Source organism: Rhyacophila brunnea, unplaced genomic scaffold (assembly GCF_057557595.1).
Source record: "Rhyacophila brunnea isolate RB1 unplaced genomic scaffold, BYU_Rbru_1.0 scaffold_23, whole genome shotgun sequence".
Classification (NCBI taxonomy): domain Eukaryota; kingdom Metazoa; phylum Arthropoda; class Insecta; order Trichoptera; family Rhyacophilidae; genus Rhyacophila; species Rhyacophila brunnea.
In genome coordinates this window covers 14,326,056-14,346,499 of record NW_028232893.1, presented here as the reverse complement: position 1 = coordinate 14,346,499, position 20,444 = coordinate 14,326,056, and the positions used below count along the sequence as shown (strand labels likewise).

Genomic DNA, 20,444 nt, shown 5'->3' with positions numbered 1-20,444 from the left:
TCCTGAAATCAGAATAAAAACAGACGAATTCCTAAAAAATATGTTTTTTTATCTAAGTAAGAAGACAAACAAAATAGAAGTAGCGAAACAAAAAATTTCAAAAAATACAGACTGTCAGTGGCTGCGTCTGACAATCGCGTATGCTTTTGGGACACAAAATTCCCTGTTGAAAAATTGCGCTCATTTTGAGTCGAGTTAGCTTAATTGTGTTAATTGCTCCAATCAGTCTTTGAACGTTTGGTATTATTTTCTGATCACTTTTTTCATATAGAAAAATCGTTTTTTTTTCAATAATAGTCGATAATAAAGAAATCCCGAATCCCGAGAAAAGATTCTCGAGATCCAGGATTTCCCAAAATGTTAAAAATTTCAATTCTCGAGATTCGGGATAAAGAATCTCGAAAATTTCTTGAGAATTCCCATCGGGAAATTCCCGAAACCCAACTCTAATTGCAGCTAATACGATATGTATATTATTTAAAAAAAAAACCAGTAATATGAACCTGAATTATCTTAAACTTGACGGAGTCTCCAGGCAAGATGGTAACATCGGGCGGCACCACCAGAAGATTGGCGACCACCCTAAGGGTGACTTCTATCTCGTTCACCGACGCATACTCACGCTGGGGCAGTTTCACGATCACCTGGAAATTATAACACAAAGCCTTGACAGATGACTCTATATCCATCATACTTTGGCTATGATTTTATAGCGCTCAGGTCTAGAGGTCAGGTGCATAGAAGTATACCTAGATGTGTGAATGAGTCGTAGTCTCCCATATAAGGCTAAGACATTCGCAGCATTAATATAATGGTTAGGCTATATTTCTACAATACGTCTTTTTTTCAAGACCTTAAATTTTTGTCCAGCAAAATTTTCAAAGTGAAATTTTTTATGTGTGGCACACCAAAATTGCCGCAATATTGAAATGGATGTGTAACGAAAAAACATCACCGTTGCGAAAAGTGAAAAAACGCATCCTGGTGGGCTCAAACTATGAATCTTTGGATCTGCAGTCGAATGCTTTACGACTGAGTTAAAGCCCCAGGATCAGATTGGTGAAAATATCTACTGTTTTACTTCATTATATATTATTTACAAATATCACTCACAGTTGAGATGACTGCGTCATTAGAGACACCACATTAGGTCGTCAAAACTCGGAATAGTTGGGTATGGAGATTTATCCTGAAGATGGTAAGACCCACACAGAAATGTATAGCCAAGGATAATGCTGGCTTTCATATTTGTAATAATTATGATTTTATCAAAATTTTAATATTAGTAATACAATAAAACCTCGTTAATACGAATTCTATGGGACCGAATATCGAAAAATAATTCGAATTACGAAATATGAAATGTATGGGAGGAAATATAAAAATTTTGATTTTTTTTTTTTGATTTTCATTAATTTTTTGAGTGGAGTGCAGTTGTGCCTCTGATGTCATACCGCTCTGTGTTTGTCAATGGGTCATAAAATGTCAGGATTATTTTTATTACATTCATAAAACAAGTAATTTTTGATGTTTATTTTTGAAATTTTTTCAATGACTGGCTCATGAAATAGTGTACTTTATTACGAATTATTGAATATTTTTATATGCCAGGACTCTGAATTAAAGGTATGGTTTTATATGAAAATAATGTTCAAGAGACTTTCGCGAAAATTTATACGTGTTCTTATTAACGAGGTTCTACTGTAGTTATGATTTTATCAAAATTTTAATATTAGTAATAATAAATAATGAGTTTGTGTGCCTGTATTGGGTTCAATAATATGTGTGATTGGCCACATGCTCTCTAGTGCCTCTTACTGCCTCTGGACCCAATAATGCCTTCCCAGACCACAACCAGTACCCAAAGAGGCGTTGTTAGAGTCCGCTTTGAGAAACCATATATTACTTCACAACAAGAGAAAATTCAAGAGAATAACCTTAGCAGATCCAGTGCGGGCTCCTTCGATTAACGCCGTATTTCCCCGAAGTCCTCTCGCTTCCAGGGCGTGCAGGGAATCCGACGCTTCATACAGAGACTCGGCGAATGTCATCACTCTAAAAAAATCATTGCATTGAAATGAAGCATTTCCTGTAAGAACTAGAGTGCGGCAAGTGTAAGATAAAACGTGGAAATTTCGAGAACTGCAATCCTCCCTAGTCCTTTCCTCTTCTTCCCCCTCGCCATTCAATCATTTGTCGTTTGTTATTTATACGTGCTGCAAGTTTGTGTAAAGTGTTTAAACGTGTTAATAATGTTGTGTATAATAAATTGTTGAAATGTGGTAGCAAGAGGATTATAAGTCGTGTTATAACCTATTGCAAATAAAAAAAACACAAAATGAGCTCACTGGGCCTATAAATAAGGTTGATGATAAAGTCGCTGCAATGACAGGTAGATATTCTTTGACATTTTAGTGTTACCATATAACTAAAAATATCAGATTGGAAAAATAATCTCATCTGGTATTGTATTCGATATTCACATTTTGAACCAAAGTACGGGAAAAAAGTCTCCAAATACTGGCATTCCTTTCATAATATATCGCAGCGCCACGACGGCGGCCATGACACTTCAAGTTATAATTTTCGCAGTCTCCAGTTAAATTCGTTGTAATTAAGCAGGATGCCCGTCAAGTCCTGTCGGCCGTCGTACTTTTTTCAAATTATGTTTAATCAAAAACGTAATATATATTTCCAACTGTGCCAAGAAATGCGTACAAATTATGTGATGTTTAGGGTTGCTTAGGATATATAAATAGTTATCTATAAATGACAAGTTTTAGCTAGCTTATTAACTGTCAGTAAACTGTATTTCGTGTACTCAAGCAAGCTCAGGGACACAGTTATATTTTAAGTGTCTTTGTTCAATCATTACGACCACGAAAACCAGTGACAAAGTGTGAAAGAGACAAAAGGATAATGAGATCCCCGGGGTTCCAGCGGCTAGCTCAGGAGTCCATCGAACCCCGGATTCACAAAAAAAATACGATATATTTGAGGGTGGAATTAAATAAAACCACGTCTGTCTCGTGTAACTTGGTATTCCTTATATTTTTCTTTCTTTACATGTTTAGGTTTTTACAATTAGTTACGCAGGTCCGTATATGTCGGAAAGGGGACGCTTACTAACTTCTTTTTATTTTTTTAAACTTCGCGTACCCACGCCATTAGTAAAAGGGACTAGTGATTGGCCAAATCTTGATCGCATGATCTTTGATTCGGCGAATCACGAGCCTGACCCTGGCGCCGGCGCGCGAGGATTTCACGCACAATGCGCGGCAAAATTTATTATATTTGAATACTTATATTTAGTCTTAAAATTATCGCTTTCATCCATCATCATTTATACCTTTTAAATTAAATTAAATTTATCTTAATTACACCTCCGCCCAATATGCGATTTTCACACACCGGACGAAGGCCTTTACTTATGATTAAAAAATACTTACGTGGTTGAGCAAGGAATCAGATTAGATGTTTTATGAAGCCGTTTCTAGAGGTCAGGGTTACGTTTCGACTTATAGCTACTAAATGATTATTTTAGACCGGGAGAAGCCCGCCTGTAACAGGGGTGTATCAATAACTACCTATATTATTTTTCACTCTGCGAATATTAGAGATCAACTGCAGTCTCCTCAAAGTTTCCACCTCTACGATTCAAATGTATTTGTTTATTCCACATACATACCTTATAACGTTGTTGTCCTTCAGGGGTGAAACAAGCGACCAAGAAAAGTCCACCCCTTCCAGAGTGGTAAACTCATTTCCTAAGAAAAAAAAACAAAAGCCACGATTATTGCTGATATTTCACAATTTAAGAAATTAAGGATATACTACAGACGCAATACATTTAGCGGACAAAGCATAACATGACAACAGTCCGGGCATATGTGGAAATAGGAGTGACCACTCGAACAAAATAAAATGTAAACTTACATCAAAGCCCACTGGCAATGACTCGGCGGGATCGTGCCGAAGGTAACCCATTTAATTGACACGAAAGACTCGGTGATATGGCAAGGACACAGGGACGGCTCTTGTATAGGAGCAAAGGGTGCACTGATCTCCCAAATTATTATATGTAATAATATGTACGTATTCACCTACATATATAGTAGTTAATTATTGTAAAATATCTTTAATTTGTCGCCCGTCCTCTACGCGTATGCACGTATATTTCTGTAGTATTTTTGACCGGGCGCGAAGCTGGATGAATACACGTACGCCTTTCATAGTATTTGTTGAATGTGTTAAAGAGGATCTGTCCTGCCTGCCCGTACACGGGTTTTTTTGCAGGCTGCCGATATGTTAGCGCAATGAACGTACAATTTTTAGCTTGCTTTGAGCAGTGTTCTCCGCCCGAGGGCTTCTAATCATAGCCGATAGATCACGCGTTGACTGGCGCGTTTAAAATATTGCACGTACGCGCCTATAAAGTAGGTATAACTTTCCCGCTCAGTATTTAAAAATACTATATTATTATTTCATACGTTATGTGGTAAATGCTCCGTTGTATGATGCCATACTAATATTGAATCAATCAAAATATCGATTAGAGTAATATTGTGATCATCAAACAGCAATCTCAACATACAAATACCATTTTTATAATTATTTTACATTTCAAAATTAAACTCTAAATAATTTGAATATAAATCTACAGCAAAGTAAGTAAGTAAGTAACTTAATACGTATAATATACTGTTAATAACTTTTGCATGATAACATGTGGGTACTACAACTTTTTATGTAAGTACCTACTTATACTATTAATTTTGACGTTGAATGTCTTTCAAATCAGTCTCATTTGGAGGGCAATTCTGGAGTTGAAGTGTACAAAAGTAGTAGCAAATTTTTAACAGTAACAAGTCCAAATCAATCCCGTTGGAAAATTAATGATCCATAGAATTTGTAAAAATAATACAGCACGTATATGAGAATAATGTGGGATGACAAATGAGGAGTTTGCGGCTTTTTCTCAATGACATATATCTAAAATACTTACATCAGTTACGATTTATGGAAGTTAGGAGTGACAAATATGGTAACTATGTCAGCACATATGAAGTGTAATTAGTTACAATGAAAATCGAAAAGAGTGTGTACTTCACTACATCATACTTATCATACCAGAGACTTGAACTTTGTAACTTTGGCAACAAATAAATGCTGTCCGTGAATATAAGCGTCGTTTAACATACATCTACCTCCACCACGAAGGCTATTGCCAATTTTTTTCAGTACCACGAAAAGGAAAATGCATATTTGCACTCCCTAATTTTATTATCACCGGCCGCCACTGCAAGGACATCCTTCTTTTTATACCATTTCCGATCTGAAGATCATAATATGGGTCTCCACAGTGTGGAGGTTGTATTAACAGTTTTATCTTTTACTAGAAATAGGTCCACACGTGTGAATTTATTTATCCGACCAGAGATTATAGGCTGACACGCTAACCGCTTGGCTAAAACTGACCAAAAACTAACTTTGTGTTATTGGCGCCGTCAACCTAAAAACTTCATAAATCGTTTATTTGTAGTTGGTAGGGAATTCCTGCTTTCCGCGGTAATTAAATGTAAACATTTGAGAAAATAGCTCCTCTAATGGCGATTAAACTGTAGTGCGGTAGGCATTTTGAGAGTACACCACCAGAGTCAAGAAAATTCCACACCATCTGAGGGTTGTGTATGATAACAATGATATTCTGTATTTGGGTACCTTGATCATCGTAAGCGCGAATCTCAAACGCTTCTGGAGCCTCTTCCACAAAAAGTTCCCGCGTGGTGGTTACTACTCCGAGCGAAGTTATTGTGTCCACTATGACATCACACCGGAGTACCTAAACAAATATTAAATAAGACAATAATTTACATAGTACCATAATGTTTATAATAACATTACTAAAATCTGTGTCACCAAATTTACATGATGACTTCATTATCTAAAATACATAATAAATTTTTGGATAAATATATACAAATCTGTAATCAACTTTTAAATCAATAACATCTTAAAAGTGTCATTATTTTGAACATCTTTTTATGAATATCATTATAGGCAAACATAGGCAAATGAGACATAATAAATCATTTATTAATCGCTTCGCTATTAGTCATAAGACAAATAAGAAGGATTATAGTCAGTAGATTTGCCAATCTAATATGGTCCAGTGCGTTATAAGTCCTACATTATAAGTCGTTGCGGTAGCAGTTCGGCCATCGTGGGTGTACTGAGTAAATACACAAGCAATATTAAATTAGCGAGACCTGTTTGGAGTGGACATCGCGAGCAAGGATGATGGCGGTGTGTCGGTGCCTCAGCCTCGATGCACTCCACACCTGGGCTGACGAAGAGCAACCTCCGCTTCCAGCCAGAGGTTTTACTGTTACTATATCTTCTCTCGAAGAGGTCCTGAAATATTATCATATTAAAAACGATCGATATGCCGAACAGCTGATTGGACGGACTTAAATATCTCTTCTATTTTCATACACATTTCAAGACATAATCTACGGTTAGCATGAATTCCTGGAATAACCACGAAGCCATGTTAGACTGCTCAATAAGTCCAAGATCGATGAGCTCCCTAACAAAGCACCCATGACCAGTCAAGGATGAGTAACTGTACATACTTTAAACATGCAAACTAAACACGATGACCCTAAGATCTAAGCCCGGCCGCATATAGAAAATTGTTTCGACTGTGATATGGTCATAAATCAAACTAGGGCGCAATGTTGCAACTCTCTTAAGCGCGCTTATCCTAGAACATGCCGGGACAGCGACGTCACGCAGCTTGCTGAAACAAATGAAAAAGCAGCTCTGCACATGCACCAATGCGACATTTGACTATTCTACCTGCGCTCCAAGTCGATGTTATGAGCGTTAAGCAGATGATTTTTTCTACTGAAATAACGTGCCGAGGCTATGTGCTGCAGTATATTAAGTTACATGTGTTTTACGAATGACAACAAATTGCATTGACATATTCATTGTGTTGCAGCTGAGACGAGATTCTATGGCTAACATAAACAATTATGTTCCAGTGTGATAACACAACCTACCGAAGAAAACCTAAGGCGCAAAGGCCACCGCATGTTAATTGCAGTGTGCCTTGCGCTATTATAGGTTTTCGTTTATTTCTGGGTTGCAGTAGATTGTGTAATGTTTTAGATTTTAATTAGAAGATGACAATGGATAAATTCCGGCGATAGCCATTGGTCTCATTTGGTTCAGTCATAGATAGGTTTAATTGAATCTTGTTTATTGTTGGTAGGTAATTGAGTATTTTATTTTACATTACATACCTAATTCGTGTGGTTTTCATTGTGATTTCTACATTTAAAAATGTGAATTACGGGATGTTACCTTTGTCCCTTATGTGTAATATGGAAATAATCTAAAATAAATAAGTAAAAAAACGCCGGCGCCTGTCTGATAGCATGTTGTACACAGACCACTATCCCACACCGACGGTGTCAATGTGACAAGCCATATTGTGATCTGTACATCGCAGAATATGTACTAAATAGAAACAGAGGTTTTTATAAATTAATCTATCCGTAATAAAAAATTAGATTGGATGAGAAATGGTAAACCGATTTTGAGGTTAGAAAATAGCTCACCATTTATAGCACCCTCCGTCAGTGACTTCAAGGGTAAAATTAACCTGAATCGAATTGAAGAGCGGAATTAGGACTCTTGGCACATTTAATTTGGCACATTGTGTTATAAAAACACAGCATAATAATAAACTAATTGAAAATAAAACCGTATAGCGCGCCATTGCAAGAGCTCAACGGGCTGCGCATAAACAACAAACAACTGACATTTTCAAAAGAAAAAGAAAGAGATAAATGACCATAAACAATAAAAAAGTTTGAGAATTCCTTCACTAAAATTCACGAAAATCCAAAAAGATCGGAAAAAAGTCAATTTTTTATTATTTTTCATGGGCACGATTATATTGCGTTATTTTAGGTACCTACATCTACAAGACACCTAGGTACTCAATTTTCATATGCTTTGCTTACAGCGATCGACAGATTTTCGATATATATTTTTTTAACGTTAAACCAGGGGCCTTATGTTAAAACTTGCGAGTTGCAGTCGCCCGGTCGACATGACGTCATATATGACATCATTGTGACGTACTACCGGAGTGTAATAGCATTCGAGAAAATAACGCTACTAAAATAGTGGCGTTATCCATTGTCCCCATACACAGATAGGTGTTTCAGCATAATAATATCTATGGTGAGCCGTGTGCGTTGGACGGCTTGCCTCGAGCGTGTATTGGCGACGTCACAATTACGTAATGTCGTAGGGTGACTTCATATCACTAGTTTGTTAGAGCATAGGGCTGCGGGAATACAAAAAGGTGTGGGTTTAGTGGATTGCATTCTCGGTGAGGCTGTAACAATGTTTACTTATATTCTCGAGTGTGTAGAAAATATGCATTAAAGAATAATATGTTACCTATTTTGAATAATTACATCTGTATCGTAGGTAATAATGCATTAAAGTTTGTTAAATATTAATAAGTACCTACCCCAATCATAACAATGAGAAGCTTGTGCTTGTTAAAAATGCCAACTTTTTTTATATCTGGGTTGGTGCTTGAAAGAGCAACATAATACCTAGGACCTAGGTACCTGGTACCTACGTGTTTTAAAGAAAATAATGAAATAACTTAATTATTAGGTAGGTAACAATTTTATTGCATTTCTTTCAATATACGAAACGCTTCTTTAACTAGGTACTAGAACTCAAAAAGATTGAAGTTCTATTTTATTTTCCAGGATAATGATGCAAATTGATTTCAATCGCTTTTGAGTCTTAGTTTTGTAAAATAATTCTACCTTAATTGAAATTGAAAGAGACCGCTTATTAATAATTTAATTTTTTCAAGAAATCCTTTAGATTAAATTAGATTTGAAGCCGTTGTATTAACAGTAGGTAGGTATATTTAATTTTTTAGTCCTCGAGTTCAATAATAATTGTTATGACAAGGTAGCAATGTAAACATACACGACGTAACAATTTTTAATATTCTCCTATGCTTACTGCTGCTTGGGAAGCTCTGCATTTAAAGCGCGTTGACACGATCCAAGTACGATCCAAGTACACTTGGACCGAGTGTCATCCAAGCGACAGCTTCATACTAATCATTCCTATCCAAGCTACTCGGACCGCGTCCTACTCATCCAAGTTAGCTTGGATAGGAATAATTATTAGTATGAAGACGTCTCACACGAGTGCGCTTGGATGGCACTCGGTCCAAGTGTACTTGGATCGTACTTGTACCGTAACGCGGCTTTAGGAGAAAAATCGATTCAATTTTTGCGCTACTGGCAACTATTTTTTGAATTTCAACTCAACGTCAACCGTCGTTTTGCTTGAAAACGAAATGTTCAAAACAAATATCTTCGCATTGACATGGTGTTGTTATTAAAAGCACTCCTCGTATTTTTGTATTTTAATGGTGTTATGTGACAAAACGAAGGCATAATAGTATACGTTTAGCAATTATATTGTTAGTTACTTATAATGGAGCTATCGAAAGAGGCTATTAGTGTACGTTTAGCTAGATTGAACAATCAACTGCTAGCGAGATCTGTTTTTACCGGGACTGGGAATGCACTGAAACGGTCCCTCAACAGAGAAGGATTATTGGATGCCTTATCTGTACTTTACGACGAATGTAACAATGATACACTAAAGAAAAATGATCTATTGATCAACAGATTCGTGGAGAGATGTAAGTATAGATTCAAACATTTTGTGTTGGTAATCAATTTCCTTCTCTTTTCTCCGTCCTTTGCCGTTGTCGACTGGAAATACACCTCCACAATTCTCAATACGTAATCGCTCTCGTTGCTGACTATTTTCAGCCAGTTGCAGAGCATGTAGCCATCACTTCTTCAGACCTTCCCAGTTCATCCATATTCTAATATCTTGTGATATCTACATGTAATTTTTTTCTTTGAATAACCGAAAGAATCAGCACCAAAACCGACGTTTCCGCACCGTTTCTTAAAATACACTTAAATGTCAACGACATCCACTTCGGTAATTGTGCCGCAGAGGTGGACACGAACTTTTATATTTTTTTTTTACGAACAGTTTATTCCATGTAGACAATTATAATAAATACCTTTTTCTGTCGGCGCATCGGCTTTTCGATCCAATAATCGTTAATTGAAAATTTGAAATTTTCATACATTTTGATACACCATTATCACAAACTAAGATTATATGAGGTAATATTAGGTTGGGTAGGTTAGATTAGGTTAGGTTAGGTTTGGTGCACCTCTGCGGCACATTTACCCCCACTTGAAAGCCCCCATCCACTACCACGACTAGTCTGTCGTAGTGGGCGATTAGTATATTGTATGTATCACCACTAGGGTTAACAACCATTCCAGATTTTCTGGTAGATACCAAAGGTTTTAAAGAAAACCTTCTGTATAGATAAAGCCTAAACATGAAGGTGAAGCAAAATAAAGGACCCGCTGGTTAAGGAAATAAAATTAGGAATGATTAATGCCATGGTGCGATCAACCAAAATCCATCCCTCTTACATGCCTGCTCTAGAATAACCAAGGTGGCTGCCATTTTTCATTCATTGTGATTACTTACTCGAGTGCAGTTATAGTAAATGGTTTTACTGAAATTTTCAGGATTTTTCAACTAAATAATAATAAATTACTGGCTGCTAATGCACTCATCACGACGGATTGTCTTTTTATATGCCCTGCAAATTGGCAAATAAATATCATAGCAGTAGTGTGAAGTTCTCTTCAAATGAGCTTGCAATGCGAAGTCACTTGTAGCTAATTTCATATGTGGACCATTGGTCATTTTTTGCATCATTTTCATACATTTAGACTCGATCTCTACAGAATGTTTTTTTCAACATCTTTATGTATAAGACATGCTTTTCCCTCCACCACTCACCACGTCGCCACACCTGTTATGCAGGCATATACCGTGGCGTAACAAATGTTAGGCACTCTTCAAAGTTGTACTAAAAGTATCCCAGCAGCAACTTCCCAAGACCTTGGTTGGCGTGCACCAGTATACACGATTCCTATTTTGATATAATATACTACGGTCAATTCTCGATGAGAAAAAATCTTCTCGCTTGCTGTAAAATGCCGCAAACTTTTGAAAGCTGAAAAATTTTACCTCGCAGGTACCAAGTTGTATTGGCCGACCGGTCCAATTGAGAGTCGGACCGACTTGAGAAGCCGACATATGGGGACACTCCCAGAGAATGTGATTGGCATCCTGCATTATATAATGCCGGATTCATACTAGACTTACGTGTTGTGATGCATCAGAAGCACATCGGAAACCTATATTTTGTATGAAGACGTGCATACTATTCGCATGCTGGTAGACTCCGATCGCATCAGTGCCCCCACCACCGTTCTGTCGCGACACTATAGTTTGAACGCCGTTTTTCTCTTGTCTCTATAGGGTGACGAAATGGTGTATGCATCTTTTCTATGTCGTTCGCAATCATGGAATGGATTTCTTCAAACTGTACCTTGTTCATTCTAAAATATATGAAGGATCTTTCCTCATCGTCCTCGAGTTCTTTCACAAGACATTGAGATTCTTTTTATTCCCTCTTAGTTTGTTTATGGGATGAAACCAATGTCTTCTTTCCTTTTTTCCCCCCCCATAAGTTGAGTTAACAGAAGAAATGCGAGGTTTTCTTCAAAATCACTGTCTGAATCTAACATTATGTTCGTCCTATCGTACCGAAAGCTACGACTGTGATGATTCAAAATATCATCATTAGGCATCACAATACGACACATAGATGTGCACGCTAGCAATAACGTCAGAGCCCATCACAACACGACACGTAAGTCTAGTATGAATCCGGCTTTAGACTTCATTTAATTTTTTCATTTGAAAAGTCAATCTCAAGGGCCAACAAGTTGGATTAAAATCACTAGGCCGATTGATTAGATCAATATAATTTAATACAGTACTCTCAGAAATCTGCCAACCCAAAAACCAGACAAGTGTCGAATTAGTGAAAGCGGCAGATTATAGTGCATACAATATATAAAATATGGTAAAAATTAAAACAGGTATTTCGTAAAAATAGTTTTTTTGAGAAATTTGTACTAGAAAATTACGGTTTTATTTATAATTAAAATCAAGTAGGTATTTACCAAATTTCACATATTTATAAACAAAGTTTATTAACTAAATATAGTTAATCAGTTGACACAACTAGTTGTTCAGTGAGACAGATATTCTTGAATGGCTTAGTGTACGTCCTGAGTGGCAGCGTTCGGCGCAGCGTTGAGCGTTTTGCGCAACTCAAACGTATAACCGTGTGTGAAAATGTTCGTAGGCAATGTCTTTTTTTGGTTATACATTTATACGGTTATACGTTTGAGTTGCGCAAAACGCTCAACGCTGCGGCGAACGCTGGCACTGAGGCCTCACACTTAGGATTCCTGCCTTTCCCTGCGACCAAAAGCTTCATTTTATGTGTCCCAGTTGCTTTGGAGCACGGCATCATTATGATGCGGTCCTTGGGCACTTTCCTCCCTGGTACGAGGGTGGGTCAATAATTCCTTAGAAAAAAGCATTAAAACAGTTTTTATTTTTGTATTTTTTTTTTATTTCTCAACATAATCTCCTTGGAGCTCAATACACTTGGTTAGACGTTTCTCATTTTTTTTAAACCGTCAGAAAAATAAGTTTTCGGAAGGTCCTCAAAATAAGCATTTGTCCGATCGATGACTTCTTCATTTGAAAAAAAACGTTGTCCACTTAGTCATTTTTTTAAGTTTGGGAAAAGGAAAAAGTCACTGGGGGCTAAATCTGGCGAATACGGTGGGTGGTCAACCAATTCGAACTTCAATTCTTCAATTTTAGCCATTGATCGTAAACATGTGTGAACACGGGCATTGTCCTGATGAAAGAGGATTTTTTCCTGTTTAAATGAGGCCGTTTTTCTTCAATTTCGTTTTTTAGCTGGTCCAATAAAGATGCATAATAATCCCCTGTTATTGTTTTTCCTTTTTCCAAATAGTCAACGAAAATAATTCCACGTGCATCCCAAAATACAGTAGCCATAACCTTACCAGCTGATTTTACGGTTTTCGCCTTCTTTGGACAAGGTTCGCCTTTCGCAATCCACTGCTTTGACTGTTCTTTCGTCTCGGGAGTATAGTGGTGTATCCATGTTTCATCTACAGTCACAAAGCGACGAAAAAATTCATCCGGATTGCGTTGCATGAGCGACAACAGGGCTTTAGAGGCCACCACCCTATTGCGTTTATTGTCGACTGTGAGCAAACGCGGCACCCATCTTGCAGAAACTTTTTTCATGCCCAATTTGTCATGTAAAATAGAAATGACGCTACCTTTTGAGATCCCTGTAACCTCAATTATCTCACTCAACTTTAATCTTCGGTCACTTAACACCATATCGTGGATTTTATTGATCATTTCTGGTGTAGTCACCTCTACAGGACGTCCTGAGCGTGGTTCATCCTTTGTTGATGTACGACCACGTTTAAATTCATTTAACCAGTTATAAATAGTTGCAAGTGAAGGAGCAGATATGCCGTGAACTAAATCCAACTCATTTTTTATTTCCTTTGCTGTTAACCCTTTTATATTAAAATGTTTAATAACAGCTCTAAACTCAATTTTCTCCATTTTTGTAAACAAGCAAATTTTTTTTTTAAATGTACGAAAATAAAAAACAACAACCCGACCAATCTGATTGAAACTTCGCAGCATACTGAATCGGTAGTGCCGCTGCATGAAAACAAACCGCTTACAGTACTAGTCGCGCCACCTGTCGGCTTTTCTAAGGACTTATTGACCCACCCTCGTAGATACATTACTTTCTTCACGATGAACGAACGTTTTACAAAGGAGAAGTTTTCAAAATAAACCTGTCTCATCTGCGTTGTATACTTGTACATGGCGGACTACTGAATTTGACAATCGAATACCGGCGAATTATAGAGCTGGATTTTTTGCTTTCAACTAGTAAAAATAACAGCGGATTATAGTAGTTGTCGGATTACTGAGAGTGTACTGTACTGATCAAAGAAATACTAAACATGGTTTTTATTATCCAACAGATCGGAGTGTGCTGTCAGAGCTTCGACAGTTGCGAGTGAATATTTCTGATTTCGAGGTGAAAGATGTCATTGGACGCGGTGAATTTGGGGAAGTACACGTGAGTCATACAACATTACTCATAATCTAATCAAACTCTTAAATAATTTAGATTGATTTTTAAAATTCATCTACAAGATTTTCTTCTCTCGAAAAATCTAAAAACAACACACGAGACATAATACATTAAAAATATAGTATTTTAATAATAATAATCGATGACACTGCGGTTTAATAAACTGCCCACTGTTGTTATATATTATGTAAAGGGCACTGGCGAAGACTGCACATGGGCTATGGACATACGCAGTAAATAGTGTATATTAAACTGTTGTTTTCATTGAACTAAGAATACAAAATTGCAGATGGTGTTGGTTAGTTTTTAAAATTCAATTAATCCCTCCCTAAACCAAACGTAATAGATATTAGATTGGAAAATATCGTCTCTGTTCTGGCAGAACACACTAACTGGAGAATACTTTGAAGTTGTTAAAATGTTTGTAATGGTCCATCATGTGAGTTTATTAAGTAATCGTAAAAAGGATGACTTTAAAATGAAGACTGTTTATTTATTAAGAAGGTTTCCAGACGGTAAAGTTTGAAATAAGGAACATTTTGGTATATCTAACTCAATCTGTCATTTTTTCAAATTAGTGTCTTCTGCCAGAACAGTGACGATATATTCGTCTATCTATTATCGTTCGATTAGGCAGGGTTTCATCAAATTTTAAAAACCATTGTAATTCATTTGTCTGACAAAGTTTTGTGTGCATTATTTATGTCAGATCTCCACAGCCTACCTCCACCCATTGCCACTGGTTGAGGGAGTGTTTTGTTAAGTACAGACTTTGATCAAATCGATACAGTGTGAAGAACTGCTTAAACTACGCCCATTTTCGTGTCGAAGGTATATCAATCATACCACTTAGCATTACAAGTGTGACATACTTCAATATTTATATTTTGTTGTCAAAACAAAACAAAGTGACTATAGTGTCAAAAGTGTTTATTATGACTTGTTTAATTGCGACAATGTCTCTTATAATGTATGGACTGCATTTGTATAAATAGCAAGGTTGTTATGTATGGCTCGGAAACATGATGCATGATCAAAAACATGATAGAATGCTGAACTCATTTGAGAGTGATACATGTCTTCAGATCCATTATTGGCATGCAAGTCAGTGTGGAGACAGAGATACAATAACAATCTGTATGCTTTGTTCAGGAGCCTGTACATCATACTGTAAATTGATAACTGGGCCATGTACACAGGATGGACTGACATTCAGGAAGCAGGAAGGAAAGCATGGCTTTTCACGTACAAGATGGAGGGATTGTGTCGTGTTTGATTAAAATATTCTTTTTTATTGTTAGGTTGTTCGGGAGAAGCACACGGGTGACGTGTACGCCTTGAAGACACTTCGAAAAGAGTTGACGCTGAAGCAAAAGAATGCAACGTTCTACGAGGAGGAGAGAGACATCATGGCGATGTCTAAGTCCGAATGGTTGATCAAATTACAGTTTGCATTTCAAGTGAGTATTAATTATTATTTCGGTAATTCCTTTATTATGACAATTTCCTTTACTGGCTTAAATGCATGCAAGAATTATTAATTTTGTAAATTATCACAATAAATAGTTATGTACCATTATATCATGTCTGCTAATGTCGTTACGGCAATCTGTGGAAGTAGGTTTTTTGTACAGTAGGAGAAAAGTTTGACAATGCTTACTTAAAGAAGATCAAAACATCATTTTCATAACAAATGGGAAATTGAGTATTGCTTAGTGACATCTTTAGTGTTGCTTAATATTTAACGCCACAGTGTCTGCCAAATAATATACATTCGTTGAAGAATGACAATGAAAGAGTGTGGTAGATTGCCAATTTTGATACTGGATAGTAAACAGTCTATCTACTTGAAGTTGGACATGCCTGCTCTAAAAGATCTAGAGATCTAAAGATCTTTCTAGTTGAGAGGTTTTTTGTATGTTGTATCATATCTGTTAGCAACTCATTGTGACTAGGTGATGATTTTTTGCCTATTGGCTTTAGAGGGGATTTGTATGAGAAATCCACGATGGCCGAGCGGCTTATAATGTTGTGGGTTCCAGCTTTGAATTCTGGGTCTGGCAAATGCACATATTGTTTTTCAATTTGTGTTTGGAGTCGGAGTAAGTAAGGCAAGATAAGCCAAAATAATGAAATGCTTTCAGGACACCAGCCAACTGTACCTGGTGATGGAGTTCTGTCCGGGCGGAGACCTGGCGGGCCTGCTGGACCGACACGGAAAGCCGCTGTGCGAGAAGGACGCTGTCTTTTATTTGGCCGAGCTGACGCAGGCCCTCGGCACCCTGCACCAGATGGGATTTGTCCACAGGGATATTAAGCCTGATAATATATTGTTGGATAGGTGAGGCGATTGTAATTATTACCAAACGTTGACAACTTTTGAGGCGCTACAGTTTCACTACTTTCAGCTGATTCCTACATTCTGTTCTCCTTCTCCACTTGATGATTCTCCGCGTCTTTCTATATTTATACCACCAGTCTTCCTGCACCATATTTTCCTTCGTCCACTATACATGAGACACTTTGTCAGTGTTCAGTCATTCATATGTGTCATGGGCCAGTCCATCGCCGGGATTGGGTTTTGGTAAATTTGTCGTTAAACTCATCAAAGAGCTTATAGAGTGACTGATTGTAGCGACATTGTCAGATAATATGTTCGGAGATAGCGTTGAAGATCTTTTGCAACATTCCACGCTTGAATACCTGTAACTTTTGTGAATCGCAGACTATTAATGTCCATGTATGAATCGTAGCATAATACAGGTATAGGTAAATCGGTTTACAGAGGCACCATGGGCACGGCAAATGCGGCTTGCAGTTGTAGTGGTATTGTTTGCTAGCATTGAAACAGGCATTGTCGCAAGCAATTCAATACACGCGCGAATCGCCTATGCTGCCACTGTAGAATGATTTACCTATAACTTTCGTTCATCGCGACATCGACGAATACGAATTCGTTATATCATGAGCGATTTTTGTCTCACGGTTGTTTTGACATGTGCCATGTGCCTCTTTCAATTTGTGTGTGAGTCAGGGTATGGACCTAATAGGTTGAGCAAGTGGCTGACATCCATTTCTCGTAAAAAACAAAATCTGTTAATACAAACCTCTACCCTGTGGAGGCCCATATGATCCTATTAGGATCGGACATGGTCGGAATGAATGAATGTGCCAAGAATCGTCGTGTTGAGTTTGCTGACATATATTAAAGTTACGAACGCCAGTGAAACAAAAGAAAGCTGACAGGGCTAGCAGGTTAAAATAGATTCTTTTTTGGAACGCAGAACAAAATGAATGTTATTTTTTCAGTTTATTGCAAAGTTGTACATATCACTTTTATTTTATCTATGATATTACGATTATTAATACAGTGCTTTTATACTTTAAATTGTTTTCTTTTTAATTCCCCGTTGATCGCGAAATTGTGAATTATCATGACCGTATTCAAAACGTATACCCTGCCATCTCTTGTGGGTCCTTGTATTTCTTGATAATCTGAAAGATTTGAGTTGCCCATAGACATCATTGTAGCACCTATTGATTTTGATATGGCAATGTCATACATGACTGAAAACTTGGTGCATGACCAAAAACATACGGGTCTTCTAACCGATGACAGTCAGTCAGGGACGAAAAAAAGATGCTACGATGAACTCTGTGAGTTATACAAGAATGTCTAAGATGGTTGAACAATTTATATAGGTTGGGCTAACCAAAAGATGGATGAATATTGTTGAGCGCAATCTCAATACACTGGGTTGTGGGAAAGTTGCTCAGGGATTATTGGAGACAGATTTTGTTTGTAGTCATCAATCAATACACATGGTATAGATGTCTCCTCAATCCGTGTTCTATCAGTACCCTATTATGATTTGATTGTTTCTGTGTTTACAGATGCGGTCATTTGAAACTTGGCGATTTTGGTTCGGCAGCCCGACTGTCCTCAATGGGAAAGGTTTCCAATTCGTTTCCCATCGGAACCCCGGATTACATCGCTCCTGAACTGCTCAAGTCGTTGGAAGACCCTAAGAATGTTTCGCACGGTGTAAGAAGTTTCAAATATAATATCTGAATTCAATGTGATAACCTAAGATCATCCCAAAAACCTTATTAATTGAGATAACTCTTTAATAATAATAATAAGTTAATATTATATGATAGTGAAGTTAATAAAAAGTTAATAAACTAAGGGTAATGATTAAATTAGCTGCGAGATGCCTATTTTGCATTGCAGGTTCATTTGTAGCTAGATAGCTTCGCTCTGATAGTTATTCGTTAGGGCCGTACTGAGATAAAATCGCCTTGCATTAGTGTTACGGGCTTAAAAGAAGTTAGATGAATATTATTGATTATTATTCAGATGAACGATCATGTAAAATCCCAAATAAAGCAAGAGCGTTGACAGCAGAGCCGCCATTTGCATTTAATTTACAAATGACAAACTATTATAATATCATTTTATCATCGTCATCTTTAGGGGTTGTGATAGTATACCTATTGACAAAGAGGTCATGGCCCTTGGTCCTTGGAAGAAGCTGATAACACAAAATATTGACTATAGTTACTGGTTTAATGTACATACTAAAAACATTTTGAAATCACTATTATGTGTTGTTAGGCGCCATCTTCTTAAGTCTAAATTCTTTGCTCTAATTAAACCATATTGGTTTAATATTAATTTGTCAATGATAAAATTTCATTTGAGCCGTACCAAATCCACCGATGATCACAATTTATGTAAATTAAATATGTATAGGTACTTGATTGTTTTTCAGACACCTTGCGACTTCTGGTCATTTGGCGTTCTGGCTTACGAGTTGGTGACCTGCGAGACGCCCTTCGCCTGTTCGGCGACCACCAAATCCACCACCAACACGTACAACGCCATCATGCAGCACGGCAGGAACGGCAAGTGCTCGTCCCTCAAGTATCCCAACTCGTCACCGACAGACATCAGCCCCGAATATAAGGAGCTGGTGAAGAGTCTGCTCCATCCATTGGCCGATAAGAGGCCCAGATACGAAGATCTTCTGGCGCACGTTCTCTTCAAGGATATACTGTGGAACTCACTCAGGAAACAGGTAAACATGCTTATAGAGAAAAATGTGGAATTCTTATTAGGACAAGTCGCATAACAGATTATTGCATGACAAATCTCATCATCGTATGTATGTGGTACCTGGGAACACAAAAATAATGGCAAGTTTAAATAAATCTGGCAATAGAGTTTAAATGTTGAGTGTGGAGAAATATGGGTTTAACTTGATGTTAAACACATGCTAAAAAATCTGTTATTTCCAATAGCTACTATGTTTATCAGTTATCACAAGAAAAACACACATTCAATATTTGAGGACACTTTCTGCGTTATGTATTTCTTGTTTTTTATGTCCTGACTGTCATAAAGCAATAAACCGAATCTGGCTTCAAAGTCTTGGTCCATGGCGACTGGGTTTTACATTTCTATCTTGTTAATCTATTCTATTGATTGTACCCTAGACATATTAAAATACCAAGAACCTTCTGAATGAATGGTAATCAAGTTAGCCAAAGTACATGGAAATAGAAAACAGGTATGTGGACCGAGATGAGTGGGCAGCGTAAGGAGAGGTTTTCATCCAACAGTGGACCGAAAGTGGATGATTGACTTTATGCAGTGAATTATGTTCTAACAATAGATATACACATATACATGAATGCATGTATTAATTAAGGCTCTAAGTACCAAAAAGTAATATTGCCTGTAGTTACAAAATACCGAGTCATTGCAGTAAAATTTCATGAAGCAGACCTTTTGAAAAATGTGGTTTTACAGTGTGAAGCAATCACGGCAGCTTCTATAATTTTAGATATTAACAACTCGCAAGTGTCAACACACCACCGTCAGCCATTTTATATTGAATGAGGTTGACCACTGTAATGCTACTTATACCATTATAAATAAAACAGGCCAACGGACTTACAACGTCGACAGGTTTAAATATTTTGCTGTATTTTTTTGACTTGCTTGAGGCACTTAGACCATAGTTGAAGTTATTAGCGTTAGTATGTAGAACACTTTTCTATAAAAATGTCAGTTTTTTTGTTTTTGGTACTTAGCGCCTTAATTAATACACGTATTCAATTATTATGTTGTAATCATGTTTGGAAGACGTTTAGTCAAGATTGTAAACACACAAGCACGATCTCCTTAACA

At 37.1% G+C, this 20,444-nt stretch overlaps 2 protein-coding genes across 2 annotated transcripts in view; one reads left to right on the top strand and one right to left on the bottom strand.

Annotated features, from left to right (window-relative positions):
* Positions 1–7,832, bottom strand: part of Gp210 (nucleoporin 210) — a 79,017-nt gene extending 71,185 nt beyond the window's left edge. Inside the window, exons 1-6 of the mRNA XM_085950326.1 lie at positions 7,629–7,832; positions 6,270–6,414; positions 5,722–5,842; positions 3,689–3,767; positions 1,938–2,055; positions 504–644 (exon numbers count right to left, since the gene is read on the bottom strand). Of these exons, the coding sequence (XP_085806452.1) occupies positions 504–644; positions 1,938–2,055; positions 3,689–3,767; positions 5,722–5,842; positions 6,270–6,414; positions 7,629–7,789 (765 nt within the window). The 5' untranslated portion in view covers positions 7,790–7,832. The remainder of the gene's footprint in view (positions 1–503; positions 645–1,937; positions 2,056–3,688; positions 3,768–5,721; positions 5,843–6,269; positions 6,415–7,628) is intronic.
* Positions 7,833–9,399: 1,567 nt separating this feature from the next.
* Positions 9,400–20,444, top strand: part of sti (citron rho-interacting kinase sticky) — a 33,326-nt gene continuing 22,281 nt past the window's right edge. The window contains exons 1-6 of the mRNA XM_085950844.1: positions 9,400–9,763; positions 14,136–14,233; positions 15,550–15,708; positions 16,393–16,589; positions 18,143–18,293; positions 19,024–19,329. Of these exons, the coding sequence (XP_085806970.1) occupies positions 9,553–9,763; positions 14,136–14,233; positions 15,550–15,708; positions 16,393–16,589; positions 18,143–18,293; positions 19,024–19,329 (1,122 nt within the window). The 5' untranslated portion in view covers positions 9,400–9,552. The remainder of the gene's footprint in view (positions 9,764–14,135; positions 14,234–15,549; positions 15,709–16,392; positions 16,590–18,142; positions 18,294–19,023; positions 19,330–20,444) is intronic.